The sequence below is a fragment of the Suricata suricatta genome, chromosome 10 (assembly GCF_006229205.1).
Source record: "Suricata suricatta isolate VVHF042 chromosome 10, meerkat_22Aug2017_6uvM2_HiC, whole genome shotgun sequence".
Lineage (NCBI taxonomy): Eukaryota > Metazoa > Chordata > Mammalia > Carnivora > Herpestidae > Suricata > Suricata suricatta.
In genome coordinates, this window is record NC_043709.1 from 131,369,452 (window position 1) to 131,390,317 (window position 20,866).

The 20,866-nt window shown below is 49.4% G+C and overlaps 1 protein-coding gene across 5 annotated transcripts in view; it reads left to right on the forward strand.

Annotated features, from left to right (window-relative positions):
- The window catches only part of SFMBT2 (Scm like with four mbt domains 2), a 213,111-nt gene that overhangs the window by 163,327 nt on the left and 28,918 nt on the right, over positions 1-20,866 (forward strand). For all 5 annotated transcript variants that reach the window (XM_029955807.1, XM_029955804.1, XM_029955803.1 and 2 more), the window contains exons 12-15: positions 5,691-5,804; positions 9,072-9,114; positions 10,863-10,933; positions 13,517-13,656. In XM_029955807.1, coding sequence (XP_029811667.1) covers positions 5,691-5,804; positions 9,072-9,114; positions 10,863-10,933; positions 13,517-13,656 — 368 coding nt within the window. The remainder of the gene's footprint in view (positions 1-5,690; positions 5,805-9,071; positions 9,115-10,862; positions 10,934-13,516; positions 13,657-20,866) is intronic.

Consider the following 20,866-nt stretch of genomic DNA (forward strand, 5'->3'; position numbering starts at 1 on the left):
GGGTTGAGGCTGTCCCTTTACCAGATTCCTGGAAAATTCACTCTGTCTTGAACCACGTGATCTTACTAGAACAAAGAGTGTGCTGACATTCCCAGCGGGGTCCCAGGCCCAGAGCAGATTTTTACATTAGGGACGGGACAGACCCCTTAGAGATTCTCATGAAGGCTGGTGACACCCAGGAAGACGCACTTCGCACATGTACCAATTTGGATGCGATTTCAGACCATCCACGGAACCTCTCAGAACAGCCCTTGGATGGACCTCCTTGGGAGCCTGGGTGGCTCAGTCCATGATTTCGGCTCAGGTCATGATCTCACGGTTTCTGGGTTCGGGCTCTGCATTGACAGTGCGGAGCCAGCTTGGGTTTCTCTGTCTCTCTCTCACTCTCTGTCCCTCTCCCAAAAATAAAATAAACATTAAAAATGTTTAAAATGCAGATTTCTGGGGCCACCACAGACCTAGTACATCTGAGTCCCAAACAGGGTCTGGGAATCTGCATTTGAAAGTCACCCTCCCCAGGGACACCCAGGTGGCTCAGTCAGTTAAGTGTCTGAGTTCAGCACAGGTCATGATCTCATGGTTTGTGGGTTTGAGCCCCACTTGGGGCTCTCTGCTGTCAGCACAGAGCCCACTTGAGGTCCTCTGTCTCCCTCTTTCTCTCTGTTCCTTGCACTCACTCACTCACTCTCTCAAAAATAAACAAACATTAAAAAAAGTGAAGGCACCCTCCCCAGATGACTGACCTGGGGGCTGGGGTTTGTGGGGACGCCGAGGTCTAATGGGCAAGGTGTGGCGTGGCCTGAAGGAGCTTTGTTGGGGCACCTCACGAAACAGGAGAGCAGGTGCGGAAAACTGCGCCTCACGCCTTTCTGTAATTGGTGGAAAAGTCAGGTGGTTAATAAGCATTTCGCAGAGACTTGCAAAAATCAAACAAGGGAAAATGCAAATGTGAAAGCAATTATATTTTGAGCCAGCGTGGGTGGTTTTAAAATCCTTACAGAGAGGGGTGGCCTGCATGAGACAGTTTGGGGAGAAGCTGCATCAGCAGATCGGGGCCCAGAGCCATGTTTCCCGATCGCCAAGGAGGCCGGTCAGGGAGTGCGGCCGTGTGCGGGCAGCAGCCGAGTCCTCCGCGGCCCGTGTTGCCCCCACAGCTGATGCTGGATGAGAGACGGCTCCCTTTGTGGCCGCCCGCAGAACCGCCTGTTTGGGACAATGTCTTAGGTGAAACGTGACCTTGGGGGGAAGGCCCATGGCGGGAGGCTGGCGGGTGGCCCTCCAGACGCTTTGCTGAGTTTGGGCTCCCGCCCTGCTGTTCGCAAGGACACGGATGTTGATGGGCCACCTTCCTGTTCTGGAGGCCCCACCTGTCGTCTGCCTGCGGAGGGGACACGTCTCCTTCCCCTTCTGTGGGGGGCGGCAGGGGCCACCTCCCCGGGGGGCTCTGCAGGACCAATATGGGGAACCTGACAGGAACGGGACAGGTGCTAAACACACCAGACGAAACCAAACCAAAACCCAGAAGCAAACCCAGGAGAAGGAAGAGCCCACCTGAACTGCTTTCTCCTAAGGCCCCCAGAGTTCCATTGTTTAGGGCCAAATCCCGGGTCTGCCTCTTGTTGCTCTCTGACCTTTTCCTGTGCCTCAGTTTACTCATCTATAAAATGGGAACGGCTCTCATCTGAGTCCCCTAGGCTTGTCGTAAGGACTGCACCCCTGGAACCTGTAGGGTGGTCAGTGCCGCACGCGTCTGGGGACCTGTGAGTGTCTCTCTCCGCACACATTGGATCCCATTTGTGCTGTTTTCCTCCAGATCACGTTTCCCATCTTGCCAGCCGTGGTCTTGCCCGTCCCCTTGTTCTTTAGGAATCGGGCTCCACAGCTGACGGAGGGCACAGCAGTCTGGTTTTGGAGACAGGCTCCTGCAGGCGAGGGAGGCCAGCGGCCAGTCCATGGGGTTCCTGCACCCGGCCTCGCTCCCGGGTCTCCGGGGGGCCCTTCTTCCCTATGCTGCCCGATCTTTCCATAGCATGCGTGAGCCTATCATGATTTGTGTGGCATCTGACTCTGGAAACAAACTATAGAGATGGTCCCTGAAAGTACAGCCTTGCCTCTAACTCTTCACGAGGGTCCTGACCAAGGTCGACTTTGTTCCTTAAATGCCTCGTGCCTTTCTTCCCTTCCCACGAGGAGTGGGGCTCGTTCTGACTCTGTCTGAAGTTCCGGCAGCAGGAGGGGCAGGTGCGACTTTGGGGAAGGGGACGGTGCCCACCCTGGGACGTCAAGTCTCAGGACACAGCACATCGCGGGACTCGGAAGGTGCCCATGTTTACACGCCTCTCATTTGCATTGTGAGGACGGAGCACCTTGCTCCTCTCGGCAGTGAACGGACTCGTCGTGGTTTGGTTTTGCTTCCTGGGATGGTCGCTTGTCCTTCAGGAATCCGGCCGCTGTGACAGTACTGCTCCTGCACGTGGCCCCTGGCTTCTCGTCGCGTTTTGTGTTGCATTGTTATTGTGGGGAAAGTGGGGCTGTGATTGTAAGTTCATTCGCAAGGGCCAAAAGTCCACGGAAGTGTCTGCGGTCAGAGTCTCTCTCGCCGCCTGCTCCGTCCCTCTGTGTCCAAGGTCCTTTCCCAGCAGATGCCCACTGTATTAGTATTTTGTGCTTCCTTCAGATCTGTCGTATGCACATATAAATATATGTTATTTCTCCCTTTTAAACAGATGATAACATTCTATATACACACGTCGAATTCTCTCCTTTGCGTTTCCTTTATTCAGTGATACATGTACACATCTCTGTGTGTAAGTATATTAAAGAGGTTTTCGATCTTTTTGTTACAAGTGGTGGAATATCCCATTGTACGATGTACCATAATTTATTTACAGACCTCCCTGTCGATAGAGATTGAGGCTTCCTGGTGGGTTTGTTTTTTTAATTTTTTAAAATGTTTTTTATTTATTTTTGAGAGACAGAGAGAGACAGTGCGAGGAGGGGAGGGTCAGAGAGAGAGGGAGACACAGAATCCAAGGCAGGCTCCAGGCTCTGAGCTAGCTGTCAACACAGAGCCCACACAGCCTGATGTGGGGCTCGAACCCATGAACCTCGAGATCATGACCTGAGCCAAAGTCAGACGCTTAACCGACTGAGCCACCCAGGCGCCCCTTCTCGGTGGTTTTAGAGATGAAAGTTCTGGGGAAGAACAGATGAGTAGAACCCACATGGACTGATAGAGCGCAGTGAAGTCAGAAGTGGAGCCTGGCCTTGCATTGTTCACAAGAGGGTTTCCTATAAAATGGAAAGACTACTGCAAGGAGCCACCAAGCTTTTGCATTGACAGCTCTGGAAACTCCAGAATAATGGAGTAGAATTGCATACATTTTTAATGGGTTGTTTTGGAAGGTAGTGGGTTATTTTTTAAAAAGATTATTCTGAGTCCAGCCAGATATATCTAGATATTTTATTCGGGTTGATAAAGGGAAATAAGGAATTGGTGCCCATCATTCAGAACAGGATTGGAAAAGTTTCAGGGTCAGGAACGCTTCTCTGGGTGATAAATCATCCACTTTTCCATCAGTTCATGTTTAATAGATGCCTTAGGGGGTTAGATTTGGAAGTTCAAGGAAGACAGGGCTATAAGTTCCTGGAAGACATAGCAACTGACACACTGTAGCTTATACATATTTGTTTTGAAGGGAGAGCATGATCAAAGAATTTTAAAGTATGGTAAAGACAGCCATATCAACATGTTAATGCAAACATTGTGATGAAGTGCATATATTAAAACATTAATACCAAGAGATATTTGAACCCACAGATTATTGGAAGATGAAGGTCATAATTCTGGAAGGAATAGGCTATAAAATTCACCTTCTGCTTCTTTTTGAAATACTCCTTTGACCTTGAGAATCATAGTCACACCTAAGCGTTAAGTCTGCAGGTACAAATGTATATCGTAGATGAATTCAGCCCATTAGCACGTGGTTGAGTAGCTAAGAAACCCGTGCTGTTTTAGGGAGTCTGAGGATGAGAATGTGCCCTGTAGCTAATGAGGAAACAGCTCAGCGACCCCCTTCATTCAACCCTCTTGAGACTCGCATACCCTTTGGGACAGGAACAATGACTTCCACATTTCAAACTACCTGGAGAGTTTCTTTATTTCTCTATCTTGATGTTGTCTTGTTTATCTGAGCGTCTCTGGCAAGAGGTTACGTATTGGTTGAGTCATTATATGATACGGAAATGATTTCCATTCACTCAACCGTGTTGAGAAATAATCTTTATCAACCTGTTTGCCTTCCTTTAGCCTCTTATATCCTTCAAATTATGGAAGAGTTAGGCAAAAGGGGAGTTAGGATCGGTAGTCATAGTATTGCTTTTTTTGAGAAGGAATTGAATGTTGAACGTGACTAATGGAGATGATCACGTGTGTGTGTGTGTGTGTGTGTGTGTGTAAGAATCTGCTATTCACGTGTTCAGGGCATTATATATGCAGCAGCACATTGATTTAGCACTGAATCAGGAACATACACGGAACAAATAATGTGCTCCTAAATCGCAGTATCTACTTTGTGATGAGAAGTATGGAGTAGAAGCCAAAGCAGCGAATGTCCGAGTTAAAATGGTTGGGACCATTTTGTGTCTGCTGGAATCAAGCTTCATGAAGTTAAGTGTTGGGGGTACCCAACTTCACATCCATCAGATGTGGTGTGACATGCAGATGAGTGACGGGTTCCACCGTGTGGTTTTCACCTTGATTCTCAGGGAAGAAACCCCAGCCAAGCAAGAGTAAGTGTTCGGAGAACTTTCTCAATAGAGTTCTTAGCTTTTGATTCTTAGTCCATGAGCATCTTCCTTCAGTGTTTTTTCTTTCTCAAAGGATTACTGAGTCTGCGTAGAATTTTCTTCTTGCCGCTAGTTTGCCGCGTCCCCCATTGATCCCCTGTGGCCAGAGCTCCTTGAAACCTTGGCTCGCGTTACATGCAGATTTGTTCTGTCTTTCAGAGTCTCTTGGCTCTGGTGCTGATTTATCACAAGGCCTTAGTAGGATCGTGAAGCAGGGTGACAGGCAGACCCCACTGAAAAAGCCACTCCTGCGTAAATGGCTTTTGTGCGACACGGCAGCAATCCGCAGTCCCCAAAGGAGCTGAAAACAAGTCACCCCATCAAACTGACCAGTGGATAAGTTCCCTAGGGAAATTGTGTCCTCTGTGTCCATTGCTCAAAGCCCGGCCTGCGGTGCCTAACTAGTTCCTTTTAACAGTGATGCTGACTTCCCTTGGTTGAAGGTTAACCTTGGCTTGGGGTTGGAGGAAGTATGTCTTGGTGGCTTAAACGTGCTCGGGCGCATTCCCTTAAGTTTAAAGGTGCTTTTAGCAAAGGGGCAGACTTGTTCCCTCTGCCAGCCTTTCACACTCCAATGCCAGCTGTTACCAGATTCCCCCCGCCCCGCCCTTCCCTCTGCCATTTCCAGTAGGAAGCGGCTTGGATTTTCGGGGTCTCCACCTCACTTGAACCCCTTGTACTGTTGCTGTTTCAGGTGTTGGTATCTGTCGTAAGACTGTTCTCGGTTTTGTGTTTCATGTTCTGGGAAAGGTTTTACTCATCTCAGGGATTCTTGTAGTTTCTTTTCTTCTTCTGGCTCTTTTTGGTAAACTCTGCCTGTTGTCTTGACTTGTCCAATACAGGCCTACAGACTCCTGCTCCAGAGTTCATTGTTGATGTCGAATCCATGGACATCTTCCCGGTGGGCTGGTGTGAGGCGAACTCATACCCTTTGACCACACCACACAAAACAGTCTGTAAGTACCATCCAGTGTGGGGCCAGTGTGGACAGCATCTGGGACTTGGGGGAATCAATAGTGTTTTGTGTCTTTTGTTAATGTTTGTTTATTTTTGAGAGAGAGACTGTGAGTGGGGAAGGGGCAGAGAGAGGGAGACACAGAATCCGAAGCAGGCTCCAGGCTCCGAGCTGTCAGCACAGCTCAAACCCACCAACTGTGAGATCATGACCTGAGCCATAGTTGGATGCTCAACCAACTGAGCCACCCAGGTGCCCCTTATTTTAAAATATTTTTAATGTCTGTTTATTTTTGAGAGAGAGAGTCAGAGTGTGAGTAGGGAAGGGACAGGTAGAGAGAAAGACACACACACATAGAAGCCAAAGGAGGCTCCTGGCTCCATGCCATTTGCACAGAGCCTGACATGGGGCTCGAACTCATGAGCTAGGAGATCATGACTTGAGTCGGACGCTTAACCAACTGAGCCACCCAGGTGTCCCTGTTTTTTTTTATTTAGAGAGACAGTACGTGGGCAGGGGAGAGGGAGAGAGAGAGAATCTTAAGCAGGCTCCGTGCTCAGCATGGAGCCCAGTGCTAGGCTCGATCCCATGACCCTCGGCTGAAATCAAGAATTGGACACTGAACCCACCGAGCCACCGAGGTGTCCCCTTTTTAGATTTTTATTTATTTATCTATAAATAGCATTGTAAAGAGTGTAGCTAAGGCGTAGAAACCAGAGCTGGTGTTAGAGTTCCCACGGAGTGCCATTCTTGTTGTCTCCTGTGTGCTTTCAGTGTCTTCGTGGGATGAATGTTTGGAAGCATCTCACAGGCTGACAAAGTCATAAGTGCTAAGGCAGCTGGAGGTCACGGAGTGGCAGCCATGACATAAAAAAAAAGTAATAATATTTGTATGTTATATAAAATAACATATAACATATATAAAACAAATAGAATATAAAATAAATCTTCATGGGGCGCCTGGGTGGCTCAGTCGGTTAAGAGTCCGGCTTCAGCCCAGGTCATGATCTCACGGTTCGTGGGTTCGAGCCCCACGTCAGGCTCTGTGCTGACAGCTCGGCCTGGAGCCTGCTTCAGATTCTGTGTTTCCCCCTCTCTCTGACCCTCCCCTGCTCTCACTGTCTCTCTCTGTCTCTCAAAAATAAATTTTAAAAAATGTTTTTAAAATTAAAAAAATAAATATTCTCTCCCACTTCTGTATACAATTCATTATTTTGATTAGAGAAAATTTAAGCTAAATACTGTGTTTTTGTATCATCATGTTTGAGAAAGAACTAGTGTTTCTCATGAGATTTACCCTAAAAGAATCATAATTGGTCTTAAAATTTTACTGACATAACATATAAACAGCTACTCGGAGCACTAACCAACCAGTGAGATTTCAATTGTACTTTGAAAAGTGAATAATGTCACATCCTTCTGAACACAAAAACAAAAAGGCCGAATTAAAACAATATTAATAGTTAACCCAGAACTACCTCTGTGTTCTTAAATCTAAGAACTCTGTTCCTTAAATATATATAGCAGTGCGTGTTTTCACCTATGTTACTGTAGGTCATTATCCTGAAATGGTACCTTTAAATATCTTCAAATCTAATAAATCATGGCATTTTCATTCCACTTGAATGCTTATCAAGAATGCTATTTAAAATTATGAGTCCTTAAAGATAAGGGGTTTTAATTTTGTGAAATAGTTAATCCTAGTATTTCCTTTATATAATTTACATGCTAGTTTTACTTTCTAAAATCGTACTTTATGGTTCCCTTATTTACATGCTCAGGATGTTGCTAGAACGGAAGTTCTGTCCTATACAGTCAGCCTCCTGTTCCCTGATGTCAGATTTTGAAGGACACTCAAGTCCTACTCCATGTTCATTAAGGGTGGGATTGGGGGCGCCTGGGTGCCTCAGTCGGTTGAGCATCTGCCTTCAACTCAGGTCATGATCTCAGGGTTCGTGAGCGGGGCTCCGTGCTGACAGCTCAGAGCCTGGAGCTGCTTCAGATTCTGTGCCTCCCTCTCTCACTGCCCCTCCCCTGCTCGTGCTCTGTCTCAAAAAAAAAAAACAAAAAAACAAAACCAAAAAGAGTGGGAGGCTGCCTTTCTGTGTGCCACCAGGCAGGTAGCCCCGATGACGCACAGGTGGATTTTAAGGGCTTCTTCTCTCCCACACACAGGATTGCTCAATGAATCACCCACAAGAGTAATATCTTGGCCCTCACTTAAAGATATGCCTAAAATTTTGAGCACAGAATAACTTTTTCATCAGCATTCTAACGTTCTCCTCTCATTTAATGTGCTGTAGACTCTTGGCTCCATTGACCAGAGAGCCAGGTCCGGTCCTCCCTGGGTTCAGTCATGCATTTGTTCCGAAGAGGCAAACTATAAACCTAAGTCCTCTAAATAAACTCTAGTAGCTTTAGAAGTCTTGTTGGGGGAGGGGGACTCCTGAGTGGCTCCGTTAGTTAAGCATCTGACTCTTGATTTGGGCTCAGATCATGATGCCTGGGTTCATGGGATTCAGTCCTGCATTGGGCTCTGCATTGACAGCTCAGAGTCTGCTTGGGATTCTGTCTCTCACTCATTCATTCCCAGACAATACACAAATAAACTTTAAAAAAAACTTGGTTGAAATCACCCTGGAAGATGTGGAATTGTCAGTGCTAACATTATTTGATTTCACAGTCTCTGGTCTATCTTTGGTAAGGTTATTCGAATCAGTTCTATAAACTAAGTCTTCTTGTCTGACAAATAATTATGGCTGGTTTATGTCGATTTTTGTCAGACATATTTATGGGGCACTAATTCTCCTTCCAGTAATAACATTTTAACTCAAAAACATGCTTCTAATCCTAATTTGGGAGTATGCCTTATGGTAATATTATTTGATTTACCACACTTTCTTTTGGGGGGCACAAAACAATTCTAGATAGTCTTGCTTGCAACAATTTGCCTCACAGAGAGGTTAGGTGAATGAGATATGTGTGCTCTTTCTTATTAAAAGCACATTTTAGAAAAAAAAGTGGCTGGTGTAGTGATAAGATTAAATGCACTAAATTCTATTTAGATTTCATTTCTGATGAGTCACAGTCATTAAATGTTAGAAGAAATGAAGGTGAAATTGTGGCATGAATGGAATAACTTCTCAGTGTTTAAGACGTTACTTTAAAACTGACAGTTTGACTTCTTGAAGGCACTTTTAAAAACTGCTTTTGCACCCCTAGCGAACAAAGCTCATTGTCCTTTTGCCCTTTCTGGCCTGTTTTCCAGCCCAAAAAAAGAGGAAGATCGCAGTAGTGCAGCCGGAAAAACAGTAAGTTTTTGTTTCTGTTTTCCCCAAAACTAGGCGATAAACTTGACAGAGTTGTCTCAGGGAGGACAGGAAGTGTGGCCGTTTTCCTTAGGGAGTCGGCGAACCCTTGTCACAGTCAAGGGGACAGTGATGACGGTGCACCTGTCACGTGCAGGACGTGGGCCCTGCTCTTTCGGGGACCCCCCTCTCGCCCTGTAAATTCTCACTTCTGTTCTACCCCAGCCCGGCGACGGGCACCGTGGCCTCACACGCTGAGGTGACGGTGCTCTGCGGGTCCCCACGGCCGCACACAGCCGCCCCCGCCCTGCACTCAGCATGCCCTCGCCAGCCTCTGCCCGCGCTGCCCGGGTCCCAGCAAGGGTGCATGACGAGGCTGCTTTACTTCTCCGAACCTCAGCACCCTCCTTTGTGAGTCCCCCACGTCGCAGGGTTTTCCTGAGATTAGAGTTCATGGGAAAAACCAGGAGTGGGTTCTACATCACTGGGCCAATGAAAGCCACCCCACGTTTCCGCTGTAAGTTTACGAAGAAGGAGGGTACCTGGCGGTGTGCGTCCACGCAGTGTGTGTTTGGAAATCGCAGCCATCGGCACCATTTGATGTACTGGAGAATGTCCGCGATCTACTACCATACACGTCCTTTGCCAGCGGGCTCCGTTTTCTTCATAAAAATACACGGAGGGAAAGGACGTGAAGACCAGCATGTTTGCAGGGAGCCAGGCTTACCTTGAAACAAAACGAAATGTAATAACACCTGTATTGTTACTTGAATGTGAATAACAGTTTTGTGGGCATTTTTCATGCATTCTTTTCCAAATACAGCGAATCAGGTTAATCTGACTCCAGGTTTGTCTGGAGGACATTGAAACAGAGTAAATAAGAGTCAAGGGTCCCACCAGCGCATCCAAATCCGAATTCGTAACTCCTCAGTTTGTGGACGTGGGCCCAGGGTCACTGAGGCAGCTCAATAAAACACAGGCACTGCTGGACCCCCATCTCCAAACTTTCTGACGCAGCACATCTTCCGGGGGCCCTGTGCGTCTGTACGTGTCACAGGTTCCCAGGAGATGCTGGGTCTGTGAGTTCCGGGGACCCCGCTTTGAGAACCAGTGCTGTAGATGACCCAGCTGAGGTCTCTTCATGGTTGATTTTGAGTCTGTGTCACTTTTCAACACTGTGGTTTCTACACAGCCAACATGGGTACCCTCTGAAACCCAACACGCCTCTTTTTCCCTATAGCTATGTTTTTTTAATGTTTGTTCAACAACATGTTTCTGAACTGTAACACAAAGCCCTGGGATAGGCCTGCTTCACATTGTAGGACCCATCTGTTCATAGGCTTTCTATAGCCGTGACCCACACAGGAACAGAAGCCAGAAATCGAAGGCCACCAGACAGTAGCTCCCAGTTACACATAGAAGACAAGTCTGATTCGAAGTAAAGTCTGTACAAGCTAATATTTCTTCAGGTCTGAGAATATAATTAATGGTATTATGATAATTCCATAGCAAGAGGCAAAGCCCGGAACGACCTAGAAGGACATCACTGACTAGTGATGACCACTTGAGGGGCAGAAGTTCCACTGGCTTCTTAGGGTTATCGTAAGAGCTGGGGAGCGACCTATCCATGCGTCCTGGCGTTGCCACTAGATTCGGGTGTCCTAGGATTTCTGAATAACAGGGAGATTCTGGAAGGGACTAGTGGCTTCTAACGGGTGAAACCATGATGGTTTTATTCTCTTGATCGACAGGTTGCCATCCACAGTGCCTGTTGAGAAAATACCTCATGACCTTTGTTTACTCTCTCCCTTGGACACCACAGGTAAGTGAGCCTCTCCGTGGCTATGTGCGCTTCCCAGTTTGTGAGAGGGACGTGCATGTATTTTCAGGTCGATGTAAGAATGCCTCAACTCTCAGTTTATTTTCCTTGTCTCCATTGCTACTTATTCACATATAGCCACTTGAAAATTTTTTCTTTTGTTTAAAAATTTTTTTAATGTTTATTTAGAGAGAGAGGCAGAGTGTGAGCAGGAGAGGGGCAGAGAGAGAGGGAGACACAGAATCTGAAGCAGGCTCCAGGCTCGGAGTGGTCCTCACAGAGCCAAATGCAAGGGTTTGACCTCACAAACGGTGAGATCATGACCTGAGCCAAAGTCGGATGCTTAACTGACTGAGCCCCCTAGGCACATCTTTAAAAAAAATTTCTAAACCAAAGTCTCCATGCCTCTTCTGTGTCTTGGTACATAGCTCCAGATAATTCTCTTGGTCTGCAGGAGAAGGGTCCATGTGTTACTTGGAAATTAGGAGCCCAGTTAAGGCTGTATGTTGTGGATGGTCATGTGGAAAAAAAAAAGAATTGAAAATATCATCATCAGGCAAGCTTTTTGTTTGACGTTTTTTGCCGTCCCTCTTGCATTTTCTACAAGTGGTTAATACGTAAGTCCCCATGGGCTCTTGAATTGTTCCTTAAAACCCTCTGTTTGAAACTTGAGCATGAATAATACATGTTTTTTAATGTGTGAAGTTCTACATCTTCTAATAACCTTTGAAAACACACAGGTGAATTCCCCTTTGACAACCAAACTGACTATAGACATGTTTGTACATTCAGTAATATATTTGATTAAGAATCCTGTTTTCTAGCCAAAACGAACATGCTCTGAATTCTTCCCGGATTAAAAGCTATACGCCGTGGAAGAACGCTGTCCGCCCAGGGGTAGTGAGGAAGGCATTTGCATGAGTAGACTTACTGCAATTGTTTTGTTCTAAAGGTCTGGGCTGGCTAATCCTTCGGAAAAATTTCCATGTATGTGCAGCTGGGGACGTAAATGTTTTTGGTCTAATTTTGTCATATGGAATTCAAACTTCGGAAGGGTTTTAAAAGAACGGTGTCAGCTCTTCTGTCAGCGGCTGTAATTGTTACTTTACTCCTTTTGTCTTTTATTCACAAAAATAACACTTCTCCCTCCTTCCCTGGAAGTCTTGTAAGGACAAACCTTCCTGGACTCTTCAGTGACCATACCAAACTCAGAACAGTTTTTATGCCAAAGAGCACCATTAGCGTGGGTTTGCTTGGAGCGGCGTGGGGGAGGGCACACCTTGGCTGACCGTGAACTCCCTTTCTGTGGTTGCAGACATCAGGAAGCTGTAGGGTAATGCCTTACTGTGTAGCCAGTCCACTTTTCCTCATGGCCCTTGGAGACACAACTAGACCAATAACTTGGCTAAGTTGAAAGCCCAAGGAAGGAGATGCAGATTTGATTCCCTGGGAGGTACCTCTCACGTCCATCCGAGTGGCAAGACGAGGCAGCCGTATCTAGGGTTGGCTTGGACGTGGGACAGCAGGGACTGCTGCACAATGATGAGAGGAGCGTACGTTGGGATAGTCCGCGTGGAGATCGATTTGGCCATGTGTAGGAAGACCGAAGGCGTGCCGACCCCAGGGCCGAACACTTCCCCTCCTTGTCACGTACTTGGAAAACCCTCTTGCCCAAAGGCAGAAGCAGATTTTCACAACCACATTACTGAAGCAGTGTCGGTAGTACCAAGAACATGGAAATGACTAAACGTCCATCAGTAAGAGAATGGAAACCTCACTTGCGCCGTAATGATGTGAAGGAGTCACACACAGAAGTGGAAAATGGATGACCGTTCTCAGTAGATGTTTACCAACTTGGATGGATCTTAGACACTTCATGTTGAACAAACCAGATGCTGCAGAAACCCCCTGATGGAATACAGTAAGACCTTGGATTGTGCGTAACCTGCTCCACAAGACGAGCCAGCATTTCTAATAAATTTTAACTTGATAATGAGCCATATCTTAAAATACAAGTCGTTCGGGTTGCTGAATGTCATGTGATCACAACTGAGCCAGTGTTTCTTGAAATTCACTTTGATACACCAGTGGTTTGGATTACAAGCATGTTTCTGGAACAAATCACGCTCGCAAACAAGGTTTTACCGTATTTTCAAAATATCCAAAATACCCTCTATTGTGTGTTGATACAAGTACACCTGTGTGTGTGGTAAAGTTTATAGATGTGCCTGGAAATGATAAACACCAGATTCAGGGAAGGGGAGCACAAGGAGGGGGTTCCGGGGTAGAAAGCCCAGGGAACTTAGCTGTGTAGCTGGTATTGTTTTCTTCTTAGCTGCCTAGTGATACATGAGATGTCATTGCCTTGGTTATAGCATCTTTTTGTGTGTCTTGAATCCTGCCTCATAAACAGAAAAGTGTATTTATGTGGTAGAAAAAAAATAACCAGAACTTCCAAGCTAATGTGGATATAAAACATTCTGATATTAAGACACCGCAGGCCTCTAGTAATTTTGACAGCTAAGTGGATTAAGCAAGTTTTTTTGTTGGTTCCTAAGGCCTCCGCTGTGTTTCTCTTCCCTGCAGGGACCGTCAACGGGAAATACTGCTGTCCTCAGCTTTTTATCAACCACAGGTGTTTCTCAGGCCCTTACCTGAACAAAGGGAGGATCGCAGAGCTGCCGCAGTCCGTGGGACCCGGCAAATGTGTGCTGGTTCTCAAAGAGGTAAAGCATTCCCAGCAGTGGTCCGAGCTGGCTTCCTTCCACAGGGTGTTGAAGATGTAGGTAAAATCTCTGAAGGAGATGAGAGAAATCTGAATCCGTTTGGGTGATGTTCCAAGCACCTGCCTTCTCTCCATCCTTGGGCTGGAGCTGGTCAGACAAAGATGGAAAATGGTTGTCCTGCCGTGAAAGACTCACAGGCCAGCGTGAGGGTTAGACCTTCCTTCCCCGAGTCCGGGGAAATGTTGCAGTGGGTTTGAATCGAGCTTCGGGGAGTCGGGGGTGGGGGGGGTGGGGGGATGGGTTGTGTGGCAGGGAGGGCCTGGGAGTGCAGATCGGAGATTTCTCTGAAGAGGTACGTAAACTTCATGGACAGAAGGGAGTGCTGTGGGGACGGACCCTCCGCAGATGAGCAGGGAGCGGTGACGTTTCCCCCTGCTCCACCTTAGCTAGTCGGCCGCCTGCACGTAGGTGGCGCCTGCTGAATGCACCTTGGGCTCCAGGCACTTGTAGGATGGTTGTGTCCTGGGCCGAGCCCCAGCCGCACATCATCTTGATGGCATCATTTCCCACTTCTCTTCCTGCCTTTGGGGGCCTGCCTGCGGGTCAAGAGGTGAACCCCGATTACGTTGACAGAGGGTGTCCTCTCTGGTCTGTTTCTGGCCTCTCCTGGGACCCGGTGTGAGGTGGGTTGGGACTTTGGAACCATTTCTGAGCTGCTCTTGGAAACACCATCTCTGCTTTTTTCGTACATATCAGTGCCTCCCCTTGAGAAAGAGGGCCCCGCGGGGATCTTCTTTGTTGCTACTGTACCACAAAGGATGTGCTTCCCTCCTTTCTCCACTGAATGCGTAGGTGTTAGGCAGCCTCTCGGGAGCCACGCACCACATGGGGCCCTGGGGGAGAACACTGCACGGTCTGCCCTGGCCCGTTTGGGCTTCGTGGCCCTGATGAAGGGGGTTCGTAATTCTAAGGAGGTGCAGTGAGGGGGGGCTCGGTCAAGGCAAGAGTGGAGCGCTCAGGGATCACAGGGGAGGCGGTGACAGAGATGTCAGGTGACACTCGATGTGGCTTGGACAAGGGAGTAGAGCGCCTCAGATGCACGGGTGGGTGTTCAGGGGGCGTCCAGGAGAGGAAGGTGGTTCCATGGGGCAGGAGTGTGGGCCCGCAGGCTGGGGACGACTGGTAGGTATGCAAGAGGATGCCACGGTTTGGAAAGAATGAAAGAGAGCAGCCCGGTGTGTCTGGAGCACGAGGCAGGACGGAGCCGCTGGCTGGTGGGGGCACCTCGGGCGTCCTGGGGATGCGGGCCTCACGGGACCCCCCAGGTGACGCCGTCCCAGTGCCGGCCCCCTCCCTGCGGGGACCTCCATGTGGTTTCAGACTCCGTTCTGCTCCAAGAGAACGAGCTCGTTTTCACGGAGTCAGAGTGCCTTTGCCTCCCCAGGCCCTCCGCGGATTTAGCAGTGAAAGACTTTACAGGCTTAGAAAGCAGAAATCCATTGTAAAGACTTCATGCATTTAGAAAACAAAAATCCATTCTAGAGAGAAAATGGAGCAGAAACACTGATTGGGCCATTGCCGGTAGTCATTTCTTCAGAAGCATGTCACAGAGAAAATGTTCAGACTGAAGTTCCTGACCTTCAATGTGCTTCCGGACCCGTGGGAAAGACCAGCACTTCCGGTCACGTGGGAAAGACCAGCCAGAAACGAAGATGGCAGAGCGGGGGTGGGGTCTTGGGAGCTGTGGGTGGCTGGGACGGGGGCGTGGTGGTCACGTGGACGTCCCCCACCGTCTGTGGGGACAGAGGAGCAGGCAGAACCAGAAGGGCAGAACGGGAAAGGGGGTGCACAGCACAGTGCAGGGGAAAGATCTCAAGGGACAGACACCCGGTCCAGATCTGTATGGAGAGTCCCCACGGCCCCGGCATCCTCAGCACTGGGCACCTGCTCCTCCTCGAAGCCGCCCCTACCCCCATACCCCTCACCCCCTGCAGGCGGCCCAGTGTCTCCTAACAGAACCGTGCGGCCCTGACCCAGCCTGATAGGCACGTGGGTCCGTCTCCCAGGTGGGACCTCTGTCGCCACAGGAAAACAGCGCTGAAGCCACGGGGACGCTCTGAAAGGTCACGTCGATGCGGGTACGCAGAAGGGGGCACCCCGCTCTGTGTCAGGGGGCACTGACCTCTTGTACCTTCAGATGCTGGACTAGATCGAAGAAGACACCGGAGACACAGGGTTCCGTGTCAGGACGTGAAATCACACGCTTGGACCTCGCAGTGACCCGCTGGCGTCCAGCCTGCTAGCGGGTTGTTGGGATCTCGAGTCCCATTGTGTCTGGTCCTGTTGTTTTTAGGACGGAGCAGAAAGGAACAGGGAGGCGGGCACAAATAACAGGGACCTGGCGGGCGCCTTTGAAGCCACCGGCAAGACCGTTTGTCGCAGAATGTTACAGCAGTTAACACGAGGAGCCCCGGCTGTTAGCAGGTGTCCTCCGGGTCAGGCTGTCTTGGGGCACTGGCCGTCTGACCTTCCCGCATGGGGTTTTGGAGTCCACGGCGGTTACCCTGATCTGCTCTGCAAGAGGTGCCAGCGGCCAAATGTGAAAGCCAGGCCAGAACAGTTTTCTGATGACAAAACCAGTTTTTTTGCTGTTCAGAAACTGCCTGAGTCAGGAAGAGAAGAAGGAAAAAAAGCAAGCACTTCATTCTGTGAGTGCAAGAAAAATTGTAAGTTCCAGCAAGCCAATATGTATGCTAATGCGCCTCCTTCAGCACCAGAACCTGTATGGTCTCAGATTCCCTTTTACTTAAAGAGAACGAGGTAATCGGAGCAAAGACAGAGCGCATTTGCTTTTCAGGCCATCGGTGGTGTTGGCGATCACGGGCTTTTTCGTCTTTGAGATGCCAAGTGATAGCCACTCTCCTCTGTCCACGCTGCTCAGGGGTAGCAGATGCCTGTGGGTTTGGACAGAGGGGCTGTGGACATGGGAAGTGCAGACAGCGAGGACGGTCTTCAGCTCCCGGAGCACGACTGCCAGAGAGGGGAGGGAGTGGCCGATGGGAGGGTCCACGCCAGTCTGCTCATCTTCTGGGCAGTCAGCTTCCAGGCATCAGACTCGAGTGAGGCTCTGAGGACTAGGAGTGGACCCCGGCCTCAATTCCAGAAAGGCTGCAGCAAGAAGCTGGAGCCGGAGCGGTGACCCACCAGGCCAAGCCCGTCCTCCCCATTAGGGACCCAGGAGAGCAGGTCTTGAAGGGAGGGGACAGGTGAGCCTCTGGGTGGTCCCTCAGCCTGGGACATTATCTGGGAGCCCTGGGCCCAGTCCCGTGGGGGCTGGGACCTGTTGTGTGAGCAGTGAGGGGCTGTGCTCTTCATAAATCAAACCTTCATGCTCCGTATGCTCGCCAGCACCCAGGGCCATCGTCTCATGTCCCCGATGCCTCCGTGGTGCCCTGGGTGCCCCCGAGACTCACCGACTGCAGCTCTGGGTGCCCTGGGTCGCCATCCCCATGCCTGCCATGGCACCCCGGGTGCCCCCGAGACCCGCCCACCGCCGCTCTGGGCGCCCGCGGTCAGCTTCCGAGGTCTGGTGTCACCAGGCTTCCGCTCCTGCTGACAGTGCTGCAAAGCTGTTGGGGAAAATTCTGCTTGCTCCTCCTCCAAATGCAGTCCCCTGAGTGGCCAGGCCCATGCAGGGCAGGGCAGCAAGGGGGCGCTGTGCTCGTGGCCCCGTGTGAGGGAAGGAGCCCGCAGGAGCAGGGGAGGAGGAGAGGAGGCTACCGGGTGTGTGCACTCGTGTCCATGTGTCCCGCCATGACACGCACAGCATCTGAAACAGGTGATGACGCGGGCTGACAGCGGCCGGGTGCTGCCCAGGGGAGTGACTCAGAGACACCAGCTCGGGAGGAGCGCGGTCCTCTGTTTCATGGGCATAGAGGCAGAGTCCCCGGTCCCACCCCAAGGTGGCTTCCACACATCTGGGGGAGCACCTGTGGTGTTCTGAAACGTGATTTGGCTGAAATTACTTGCCCATGGGTGACCTCTGTTTTTAGCCATAAGTGATAGAAACGTCACATCCACTGGGGAATTCTCTAGGAATCTTTTTTCACATTTTCCACAGAACTTTGGCTCGTGTGACTCAGGAGTTGATCTGGAATCATGTTGGGTCAGCCACATAGACATACTTTATGAGCTACTTTTTGGCAGCGTGGATTTGGTCATTTAAGTGATGACCATTCAGGGACACCTGGGCGGCTCAGTCAGATAAGTCGTGGGCGACTGTGGGCTCCTGGGAGGCTTGGTTGGTTAAGTGTCCAACTCTTGGTTTCAGCTCAGGGTCATGATCACACGGGTAATGAGTTTGAGTCCCGTGTGGGGCTCTGTGGAGCCTGCTTGGGATTCTCTCTCTCCCTCTCTCTCTGCCCCTCCCCTGCTCCTGTTCTCTTGCTCTCTCTTTTCCTCTCAAAATAAATAAATAAGCATTAAGAAAAAGAATGTTGAATGTTGGGTCTAATGCAGAAGGCGTATTTGGAGACAGGCCATTCCTGAGGGCTCTGGGCCCCGTGCGGACCACACTCTGCATCCCTGATATGCAGAATAGACTTGAGCAGAGGGTTCCAGAGGAATCCTGTAGTCCTTCAGTCCCCACAGCTCAGTGGCCTGAGCTCTGCTGCCCCACCAGAGAGGCTGGCCTACAAAGAGCAGCCACTCCTGTCCACGCCCCCCCTCCCCCCACAGCCTCTGAAGCTTCCAGCGGGGCCTGGCAGTTTGGAATTAGGCTTCACTCCTTGCCTGCAGTTCCTATTTCCACCACACATGACCTGTTACGCTTTTGCCCTCAATCTCTGGGTTTTGATTATGGTGTTTATTTCCCACCTTCAGGGGTGGGGGGCTGGGTCTGTGATGACTTGTTTGAATTTGCCTTGCCCATCATTATAGATCTTTGGGCATTGCTCCTGGGCTACTTGTCACGCCAGACGTTTACAGACAAACTCGAAAGCCCTCGTGTGGGAACCCAGAAAATAAGAAAGCCAAAGTGGCCTTAGGTCTTGATGTAAGTGGTTCCATACTGCACGTGAAGGGAATTCTCTTCCTGTCTGTTGCCGAGTGTTTACCGGCATGCTGGAATGGAGAAGGTGGCGTGGTTGGGGGGCAGGGGAAAAGGCCTCATATCAAGGCTTCGGCTCTGGGGTAATCTTGCCTAGGTGACGTCCAGTGGAGCCAGTCTGCAAAGCCTAAGATGGGGACAGGCCTCTTGACGGTACTTTCTGGTGTTTTTGTTGCTACTGTAATGTCCTCGTGCGGAACACCAGCCTATAAAGCACGATGCACCGAGCTTGGGGGCGGGTATGAAGAGTATCATTAGGTAATTTTCAGAACTAGGTGCAGTCACCGCATAACCTTGGAACAGGCACAGAGCCGTCGGGTTTGGAGGAGACCAAATGAAATCACCTAGTTTTAGGGGTAAGTCCGTTGAGAAGGTTCTTTGCTTTGATTTCTTTTCAGGGCTTATTCAAAACCCTGTAGTTGGAGACACTGCTGATGAAGCAGCAACAAGGATCATTTTACTAAAAAAAAACAAAAACAAAAAAAAAACCCCACAACTATTTATAAAGCTTGCTCCATTCCATCTGATTTTTGAAGATGAAAGGGAAAAATGTTTTAGGCCAACGAGAGCCTTCGATGGTCCCAATTCCTGTAAAAAGCTAATTATTGTAACGAGGCTGTTGGAGAGACTGCGGAACAGAGAAAGGTCTGTTGAAGCAGAGAGAACATGTAGGGGTGGGTGGGGGCTCTTTGTGTCAGATCCTTTTTCTGATCACCCCCACCCCCACAAGAGAGGGAATATTCTTCCTCTTTCCATGGGAGTCCCATCTTTCCCAAAGAGCCCTCCCCGCAGTCACTAGAATTCAGCAGACTACCTACTTTCCAAGTTGAGAACCCGTCTTCCTTCCATTAAGTCAGCCGACCCCGAGCTGTGGGGCCACATTTGCATTCTGGAGCGTTATCTCATTTTTGACTCTCAAGGGAATCATTTTTTTATTGAGTGATTCCCTGCATGTTCAACATTGCTCTGACTTTGACCATAGGATATACTTGAGGTTGGAAATGACCCAAAGGACTCTGGTGTTCCGGGGACATTCTGTGATGTTGAATATGAAGGGAAACCCTGGACTCACATATTTCATGATGCGAGCAAGCACGAAATGCCCTCGATTTCCATCATCTTCCGAGTGCTGTAGTTGCATATAGAAGGGAAGGTGTGGGGGAAGGAAAGCGGGGTTCATCGAGTGGCTCCTGTGTGCCCCACATGGCATGCAGCACCCACCTCTGTTTGTCTCCCTCCTCTCTCTGACTTCCCCACCCTGCCCGCACACCAGACCCACTCACCCATCGCTGAGCCCGCATTTGTCCCTGATGATCAGAGGGAGAGGGGCCCAGGCGGCAGGTCACTGGTGATCTTTCCAAAGCATTTCTGTGTTAGCGGTGGGAGAGCAAACCAGATTTGCACCAGTGGAGAATGAAATGGAAGAGGAGGAACTGGAAAAGGTACAGGCTATTTATATGAGAAGTTTAGTTCTGGAAAGAAAACAGTAGCAAGAAAGTTGAACTTCTAAAGATTTTTTAAGATGTTTATTTATTTTTGAGAGAAAGAGAAACAGAGCATGAGTGGGGGAGGGGCAGAAAGAGAGGGAGACACAGGCTCTGAGCTGTCGGCACAGAGCCTCACCTAGGGCTTGAACTCACAATCTGCAAGTTCGTGACCTGAGCCGAAGTCAGACGCTTAGCCGACTAAACCACCCAGGCGCCCCAAGAAAGTCAAGCTTCTGGGCAGAGTTGTTCTGCAAAGATGTAAGTCTAATATATCAGTGTGGGCCAGTGGGCGTAGAGCAGGTGAAGGCACCGGAGACCGTTTACTTTAGGGGCTGGTGAGGACTGCATCAGTGTTGAGAAGAGGGCTACCTTTAAACACTTTTTGTGGGCCACGATGTGATCTCTTATTTCTCCTGACATCCCTGTTGTAGAGGAGGAAAGTCTCCACTCTCTTATGTCTAGTGACCGGGGCCTGAAAATTAAAAAACAGAATAATGGGAGAACAGGTGTATGTCATGCGCACAGGGGGCCTCACACAAAAAAAAGCAAAAACCCCAGGAGGCCATTACGCAGGAGACTTTCACATACCATTTTAACAAACGGCAGCATGGCATGG